The sequence below is a fragment of the Palaemon carinicauda genome, chromosome 3, assembly GCF_036898095.1.
Source record: "Palaemon carinicauda isolate YSFRI2023 chromosome 3, ASM3689809v2, whole genome shotgun sequence".
In the NCBI taxonomy this organism is placed as follows: domain Eukaryota; kingdom Metazoa; phylum Arthropoda; class Malacostraca; order Decapoda; family Palaemonidae; genus Palaemon; species Palaemon carinicauda.
In genome coordinates this window covers 98,476,073-98,485,148 of record NC_090727.1, presented here as the reverse complement: position 1 = coordinate 98,485,148, position 9,076 = coordinate 98,476,073, and the positions used below count along the sequence as shown (strand labels likewise).

The window sequence follows — 9,076 nt, the reverse complement described above, 5'->3', positions numbered from 1 at the left end:
TTTAAATTGGTTGGTTTCTGGCCAGGAATTTGTATATATAAGTAAAATATACAAAAAATGACAAGCGTTCAATTCTTGTAATAATGATTGATGGTTTTTGGTAGCCTATGGGAAACGTCCCTGCCTGGTGATCTGCTAGACTGTGGTTCGAGTCCTGCTCAACTGGACAGAATCTTGTAATGTCTGCAACGTCACCATCCTTTTAAGCTAAGGATAGGGGGTTTGGGTGCTGATCACATGGATATGTAGTCAGTCTCAGGGGCATTTTCCTCCGAGGGCATTGTCACTGTTGCTTTGCCTCTGCCATTCATGAATGAATTTTAAACCTTGCAACCACTTGATGTTTTTATTGTAACGATGATCATATGAATAGTTGTTCACAAAGCTATCCAAATTTCTTAATATTCTTCAAGTTAGAGAGGCATCACAATCAAAGGATTATATACTTCGTTGCGAAATTTGCTTTTTGAGTGACTAATGCTAAATGCCAAGCTGTTTTTTTTTAGACTTTACTAGTCACACTGTATAACGCAGTCGGCTGCTCGAATCAACTTTCTCCATCTGTTTCTAACCCTTGCATTATCTTCCCCCAGTCCCAGCCCACCCACTTCCATCCTTCTGTTCTTATCTCTCTTGAATGGTTTCATCTGCTCCCTTCTTATCACTAGACTCTTCTGCCTGTCCAGTGGTGACATTTATTTATATACATACACGCACACGCGCACGTGCACGCGCACGTGCGCGCACACACACACACACACACACACACATATATATATATATATATATATATATTGTTTGTTTATATATGTATATATATCTTTCCTGACATACTCACGGGGTAGAAGGAGTAGTCATACCCTTATGAGAATAAGGTACCATGATAGGTACACTCGAAAACACAGTCTCCCGCAACTACCCGAAACCTCGTATTTTAGTTAAGAATGAGGGAAGGGTGGGGTGGGTTGAATCTCTGTGTGTGTGCATATTTATCGAAATATTTATGCATCATTTGTAACAGATTGGGTTCGCTAGTAAAAAATAATTGGCAATACTGGAATCTATGTGAGAGCGAGAGCGGGGGAGACCCTCCCCGCACCAGCGAGAGCGGGAGAGACCCTCCCCGTGCCAGCGAGAGCAGGGAGCTCCTCCCCGCGCCAGCGAGAGCGGGGAGCCCTTCCCCGCGCCAGCGAGAGCGGGAAGCCCTTCCCCGCGCCAGCGAGAGCGGGGAGCCCTTCCCCGCGCCAGCGAGAGCGGGAAGCCCTTCCCCGCGCCAGCGAGAGCGGTGGAACCCTTCCCCGCACCAGCGAGAGCGGGGGAGCCCCCTCCCCCTCCAGTGGGAAGGGGAGAGCCCTCTCCCCCTCCAGTGGGAAGGGGAGAGCTCCGCTGGACCAACACTAAAGAGTTCCTCTATCAGACTTATTTTTAATTAAATGCTCATGAAGACTTTTCGAAATCAAAAAGTCTTCAGGATATGAAATAGTTCGTGGCAGAGCCATGTCGGCTTCAAATTTTTCTTTGTCTCCGGTCAGAAATGCTAGAAAAGGAAAAATACATCGTGAAGAAGGGAGCAGTGACAAGTGGAACCTGGAAGGTAGTCTGGAAAAGCAAAACAAGAAGAATGTTGAAGACTAAAAGTTGATTTATTTGAAAGGATTCCAACAGAAAATACAGGTAGAAGAGGGAGACAGAAATGAGAACGGGAGAGAAGATTGAAAGAATCCGAAAAGAACTAATGATAAGTCGTTGATCAGTTTAGGAGAGGGTGAATTTGAAATAAGAAATAAAGTCCATTATGTTGATTAACCAAAAATGAAGATTTTGCAAAATAAGGTGAAAACTATGCGAAAGTAGAGAATATGGAAGGATAAAAAAAGAGCCGAGTTTCTTCAATCTGACGTAAGAAGAAAAAAAAGGCCGAAGAAGTCTTCATAAGAGAATGCAGTTTTTAGAGCTGTAGAGGTATTCTCAGAAAGTCTTCAGAGAAGAATTGCGTGTTTTCAATGCATAGACATTCTCTCTCTCTCTCTCTCTCTCTCTCTCTCTCTCTCTCTCTCTCTCTCTCCATTCTAATAGAACTCCTTAAAATGAGCAAAATAAACGAAAGAAAAGTGGGAAATCTTTCAAGATTACAAATTCGTTTCAGCTTAAGAATCATCTTTTCCGCTGAAGAAATTTTGAAGATTTCACATCTTTAACACGAATCGAGTGGCAGTGTTTGGCATTGCTCTAGTCTTCAAATATTTCCGTAATTGTCTTTACAAATATATAGAAAATTTTAAATGAAGATGGATGCAACTAGTAGAGAATGAACACATAATAAATGAAGACTTAGAAAAGAACGTGAAGATTTGTCTACGATTCCTTCGTAGCTCTGGCTCGAGTTTGGTCTTCAGCTTTTAAGATGGAGGCAAGGGGCAAATCCATCGCCACGTTTAGCAAAGAATTCACCTTACTTTATGGCGACTTCGGGGAAGAAGAATAAAAATATAAATGTATATGGTCATTTAATACATTCTGTGATATTATTTTGAGGATCTTCAGTTGGTTTATCCATTTATTTATATGATTTTTGAAGTAGATGATTTCAGCTCAAGAATGAGACGACTGGTTGAAATCTAACCGAGGCCCTTTGCATCAGTAGGCGTAGTTTTGTGTATATATATATATATATATATATATATACATATATATATATATATGAGATGAAGTGTCTGAGGAGTATGGCTGGTGTATCTCGAGTAGATAGGGTTAGGAACGAAGTGGTGAGGGAGAGAACGGGTGTAAGAAATGAGTTAGCGGCTAGAGTGGATATGAATGTGTTGAGGTGGTTTGGCCATGTTGAGAGAATGGAAAATGGTTGTCTGCTAAAGAAGGTGATGAATGCAAGAGTTGATGGGAGAAGTACAAGAGGAAGGCCAAGGTTTGGGTGGATGGATGGTGTGAAGAAAGCTCTGGGTGATAGGAGGATAGATGTGAGAGAGGCAAGAGAGCGTGCTAGAAATAGGAATGAATGGCGAGCGATTGTGACGCAGTTCCAGTAGGCCCTGCTGCTTCCTCCGGGGCCTTAGATGACCGCGGAGGTAGCAGCAGTAGGGGAGTCAGCATTATGAAGCTTCATCTGTGGTGGAAATGTGGGAGGTTGGGCTGTGGCACCCTAGCAGTACCAGCTGAACTCGGTTGAGTCCCTGATTAGGCTGAAGGAACATAGAGAGTAGAGGTCCCCTTTTTGTTTTGTTTCATTGTTGGTGTCGGCTACCCCCCAAAATTGGGGGAAGTGCCTTGGTATATAGATAGATAGATATATGTGTGTGTGTGTGTGTGTGTGCCTGCGTGTATATATGTATGTATAAACACACACACATACTGTGTATATATATATATATATATATATATATAAATGTGTGTGTTTGTGTGTTCGTGTGTATATGTATATATAAATATTTAAATTTTCATTGAAGGCGATCACTTTAGTCAATGTGTTTTCCAAGATCTGTAGACCTTGGTGTATCCTAGAAGAATCCTCGTATCTCCTCAGCTTCTTTAGATTCTCAGGCGTACGCCTTCTGGTAAGGAGAGGGACTCCCTAATATTACGTCCTCCTGGTAGGACGCACTTTTAAGAAAAAAAAATAATATATATATATATATATATATATATATATCAGAGGGAAGTTTTTCATGCAAACACCCAGATCAAATGTTTTAATTGTGTAATCTTGTCCTACTTCGTATGATGCTTCTTGGCTGCACTTCAAACATTCTTTAAATGTTTTGAGGTCTGTAAATGCTGCATTAATCATTGGGTGATACCCAGTTACAGTCTGGAGTATTGCCAGTACTAGACACAGATCCCCATACAGCAGAAATAAATTAATTTTCAAATTGCATATGACGAGCAATAACTTTGAAAAAAAAAATTTTGTAAATCTATAGCTTTGAAGCTGTAATTTTTAGCACATTTTGAGGGCTTCATGTGGGTTGGTTTTGACAGTTTTCTCTGGTGGTAACTCTGGTGCTAACTCTTAATTTGGACTTTTAAATCTACTCTGCTTTTTCTTTGTTGGGTATCAGGAATAGATTTGGAGAGATGAGTGACTGATTTCCAGGCATCCTGTTTCCAGAATCCAAAACCCTGCATGTTGATTCTAACTGTGCTGTGAACTGTTCCAGCTCCTTAAACATCAGACACCAGCTGATCAAAGTTGTCTCAGTCGCCATGAAATGCTGTTGTGTTATGTTTGCTCCTTATTAACAAAGTGTTTAACAAAATATTAAATCACCTTATGTGTAGACTGCTGACTTTAATCATATCATTTAAAGAAATGCTCCTTCATGCTAATCTTTGTTGTCAGGATCATTGAGAAACTTATTTTAAAAATCACAAAAGGAAAATACCCATTATGTAATTTCATTCCTCTGTAAGTCTTAGAGGTCATCATCGTTTTTGACTTACAAAAATGTTCTGTTTGTTTGAAGAGAAATTGTCTGGCAAGGTATATAGGAATATACGTATATAACTTTTCCCCGATCACGCTGAACTCTTCCCGTCCCTCGGGTAGGGAGAGTAGTAGTCATATCCTGGTGCGGGGGGGGGGGGGGGGGGGGGGAAGTGTGTCTCTGCATATCTATCTAAATATCTAGCTGTCATTTTTGACAGGTCGCGTACACTAATTACTATATAATTTTTTACTTGGATATAGCTCGTAAGGTGGTTAGGGCTGTCAGCACACATCCCACGGTTCACTGTAGGCATTACCTAAGGGTCTTAACTGCGTCTCTTTGGCTCTAACTGCAATTTCATCTGGAATGAAAATCTAACAAATGCAAGTCTTCCAACACACACACACACACACACACACACCAGCGTTCATTTACCATGCTTGGTTACCCTTTGAAATTTGATGCCGCTAAAAGCTTCCAATTACGGCTGCTGAATACATTTAGAACCTCTATGACAAATATATTAATACAGATCCATTTCCTAAACCATCGACGGTTTTATCAATAAAGGACATTGAAAAACAACATTATGGAGGCCAACTTTGTGGAGATTTCATAAGATCTTTTATATGTCTTTTACATTTGCTGTCTTTCAGTAATATACTGGAACTCCCAATCTCTCAATGCCTCATAATGAAGAAGAAAAACAGTTGTGTCATCTCCGAAACAACTATTAATCTGTTTCGGTTTAAGATTTGTATTTACATTTTGAATTAACTATGCTATATATATATATATATATATATATATATATATTTATATTTACACATACATGCAATCTCCCCCAAATGTCCTAAACTACCGTTTCGTAGTTAGGAAAGAAAGGGTATGGGAAAGGTTGAATCTGTGCATGTGCATTTAGTCGTCATATTTGACGGGTTGCATACTCTGGTATACAAGAAACCTCTTTATCAGTTTATTATCAAATTTTCATTTTACATGAGTTTTAGTATTTTGTGTTTTAATCTTTTTTTTTTTTTTTGAAAATCATAGAAGATGGAATCGTCTCAAGTCACCGATCATCCAGTAACAAAGAAAATATGTTGAGTAATTTACGTCCCCCTCGATGTCAACTACGGATAATTAGATTTCGTTTAAACCTGATTTTTGATGTCTTTTTATCCACGCCCTCTTAGAGCCTTTGCTCAGAGAGTTTATGCCTCAACTGAAAAGGAATACAATTTAACCGTAAAAGAAACCCTTTCTGGTACAACACAGGAACATGAATGGTTGTCTACCCTTAAATCTGCACTCTTTGGTGTAGATGCCACAGTTCCTCCTCTACTTGAACCGGAAGGCTCAGTCACTCTCTGTCCAAAGTAAAAGGCAACCCTTTTGGCTGATGTTTTTGACACTAAACAGAGCAATGAAAAACTTGAACTTTCTCATTCCTGTTTTACTGAGGCTAAACTAACTTGTTTAGCTTTTCGATCTCGTGAGATTAAAGCTCTGTTGATGGACCTTGATGCTTATGGAGGTGTAGACCCAAATGGTATTTTTCATTTGTTTTTTATAAAGACAGCAGATTCCTTAGCTCCAAAGTTATCTGTTATTTTGCGCAAGTTAGCAAGAAGAGGATCTTTTATCACTTGTTGGAGAATTGGTAATATTACTCCTCTATGTAAATGTGTTTGTGGTAGCTCAAGTCCAACTGATTACCACTCAATTTCCATATCCCATATTATCTAAAGTTTTTAAATGTCTTCTGGCAAAACTTCTAAATAGGTTTGCTGAAGGTAATCATCTATTCACTAGTTTGCAATTTGGTTTTCGTAAAAGCCTTGGAGCATGTAATACCCTTCTTACAATCTCCAATGATGTACATGAATCCCTTGATTGTGGTCAGGAAGTTCGTATGATTGGCTTCGATTTTAGTGCCGCCTTTGACCTTGAGGCCCTTGTTTTCAAACTCAAACAGTTGGGAGTGGTGTTCGTTTCTTAGCATTATTATTGAGTTTTATGTAATAGATCTCATAGAGTTGTTGTTGATTGGCACCATAGTGAGTAATGAATGTGATATCTGGTGTTCCACAGGGTAGTGTTTTTTGGCCCATTACTTTTCATACTATATACTCATGACATGTGGTTTGCCCTTTTTTGAGCCCAAGGACCCATTTACTACTGAGCATACTTACCACGCACTTTTATCCCTTAAGAAGGGGAGTTACCTTTTATATGTTCAGCAAACATCTATGGGGTAAAGTTGAAAGAACCACAAACTTTCTTCTGGATGTTTAAGCACGTTGTGCCAACAGCGTCCGCTTTTTCTTGGACGTAACTTATTTTAGTACTGACTAAATCCACGGGCAGCTCATTACCTGATAGACATGCCAGCAGTAAAGCAAAACGTCTAATTATTACATATTGGCTCTCTCTCTCTCTCTCTCTCTCTCTCTCTCTCTCTCTCTCTCTCTCTCTGTACAAAACTTATGTACGTAATACACACGAGTACTGCAATGTGATATGGTATCCACACTACCAAAAGGATTTTGCACAAATAGAGAGTGTACAAAGGTCCTATACTGCTAGAATAGAAGAAGTTAAGAACCTTGACTACTGGGAAAGACTGCAATTTTTAAAACTACAGTATACAGTCTAGAAAGGAGAAGAGAACGCTACATGATAATACAAGCATGGAAGCAAATAGAAGGAATTACTGAAAATTTCATGGAGCTAAAAATATCAGAGAGAGCCAGCTAGATTAATAGTGCCAAAAAACTCTACCAGGAAAACTAAGGAAGGCGCATCGATAATGCAGCGACTATGTAATGCGTTGCCAGCTCATCTAAGAAACATATCAGGAGTGAGCGTAGATGTGTTTAAGAATAAGCTCGTAAATACCTAAGATGCATCCTAGACCATCTAAGACTGGAAGATGCAAAATACACCGGAAGATGCATTAGCAACTCTCTGGTGGATATACGAGGTGCCTCACACTGAGGGACCTGGGGGAACCCAAACATAGAATAAGGCAATAAGGTAAGGCCTCTCTCTCTCTCTCTCTCTCTCTCTCTCTCTCTATATATATATATATATATATATATATTATATATATATATATATATATATATATATTTATATATATACTGTTTATATATGTGTATAGAAAATTTAGATTTCCAAATCAGAAGAAATAACTTTTAGGGAGTTGTGGTTAAACGGAAGCATTGACATTTTAATTTTGTGTTTCTGGATGGTTATTAATCTTGGGCTTTCCTTTTAGTTTTCTTATTCGTCTAAACTCAAAATCCATTCAGTCATATTAAGATTAATTTTTACAATGGCTACATGCCCCTTTAAAACAATTGTCCTATTTGTTCATTCTTAATCATGAAGGATTTAATTCAGGCTATTATTATTATTATTATTATTATTATTATTATTATTATTATTATTATTATTATTAGCCAATGTACAATCCTAATTGGAAAAGCAGGGTACTATAAGCCCAATTGGTCCAACAGAGAAAGTAGCCCAGTGAGGAAAGGAAATAAATAGAATAGTGTGCCTGAGTGTACCCTTAGACAGGAGAAATCTACCCCAAGACAGTTGAAGACCGGGTACAGAGTCTATGGCACTACCCAAGACTAACCTGTCTTTTCTTTATTACTTATCTTGTAACTTATTATTAACTGAGAATTAGTTTAGTACATGAATATGAGTGAATGTTCTCTCAAATAACGGTTTCGTCGTTAAGTATATAGCTAAAAGAATGGAAGAAAGGAATAAACGTAGAAAGAATATAAGAACGAAGGAGGTGCAAGGGTAGTTAGGGAAATATAATTTTCTGTCTTTCATGGCAGAAGAATTTTACCCAAAACGGTAAAGGATTTTTGTTGGATTATGCGAGAGAACTGAAATCATAAAATAAAAGGCATGTGCAGTTTTATATTTTATTTCAAACATGGAAAATTGCGTTGAAAGTTTCCCAATGAGAGTAATGAGGGTTTTATGTAGAAAAGTTAACATCTTTAACACATGTATTTATGAAATCGGTTAAGATAAATGTCGAGTCTGCATACTTAGAAGGTTAAAGACGGAACTATAATTTTAGGCTTTATCTATGCTTATATTACATTGTAGACCTATATATTCCTTTTGTCAGTGTCGTAGCTTTTATAAAAAATAAAACTTGGTCTATATTCTAATTTTTTCTGAAGTCTGTTGGCTAATATAAATGTTTAAAAAGGAGAATTTTTTTTATATATCTTATCGTCGTAAGTTTTGGACGTTAACTTTTATTTCTTGAATAATTGAGTTGAAAATTAATTCTGTGGGATCTTTTGTGTCCAGTATGTGTCAGCTGACTGAGCTTTAATTACTTTTATCAGGCACCGTTATTGCTTTTGGTAAGTAAAGTCAATGCATAAACATATTAAGAATATTTAAGTTGGCACAGAATTATCACATTCTTTCACACATCCACATTGCCATGACAGACTGACGTGCAGATGTATTTACTTTCATTTTTGCCGTTTGCTTTGTCATCATTAAGTAACACTTTTGTACGTAATGTTTAGAATGGGCTATTTTATGTCTCATTTATGGAATTAATTTCTCTCCCTCTCTCTCTC

General features: G+C 38.0%; 1 protein-coding gene across 1 annotated transcript; it reads left to right on the top strand.

Annotated features, from left to right (window-relative positions):
• The first annotated feature begins 880 nt into the window (after positions 1-880).
• Positions 881-1,401, top strand: LOC137632957 (skin secretory protein xP2-like). Its single transcript, XM_068365093.1, has 2 exons — positions 881-929; positions 1,073-1,401. Exons 1-2 carry the CDS (start codon positions 881-883, stop codon positions 1,399-1,401), a joined length of 378 nt encoding a protein of 125 aa, XP_068221194.1.
• The last annotated feature ends 7,675 nt before the right edge of the window (positions 1,402-9,076 follow it).

Bases quoted from the DNA above. Each gene is read 5' to 3' on its own strand.
- LOC137632957 (XM_068365093.1), top strand. From the start codon at position 881: ATGATAGGTACACTCGAAAACACAGTCTCCCGCAACTACCCGAAACCT. The intron at 930-1,072 runs GTATTTTAGTTA...TCTATGTGAGAG, and splicing joins CCGCAACTACCCGAAACCTC to CGAGAGCGGGGGAGACCCTC.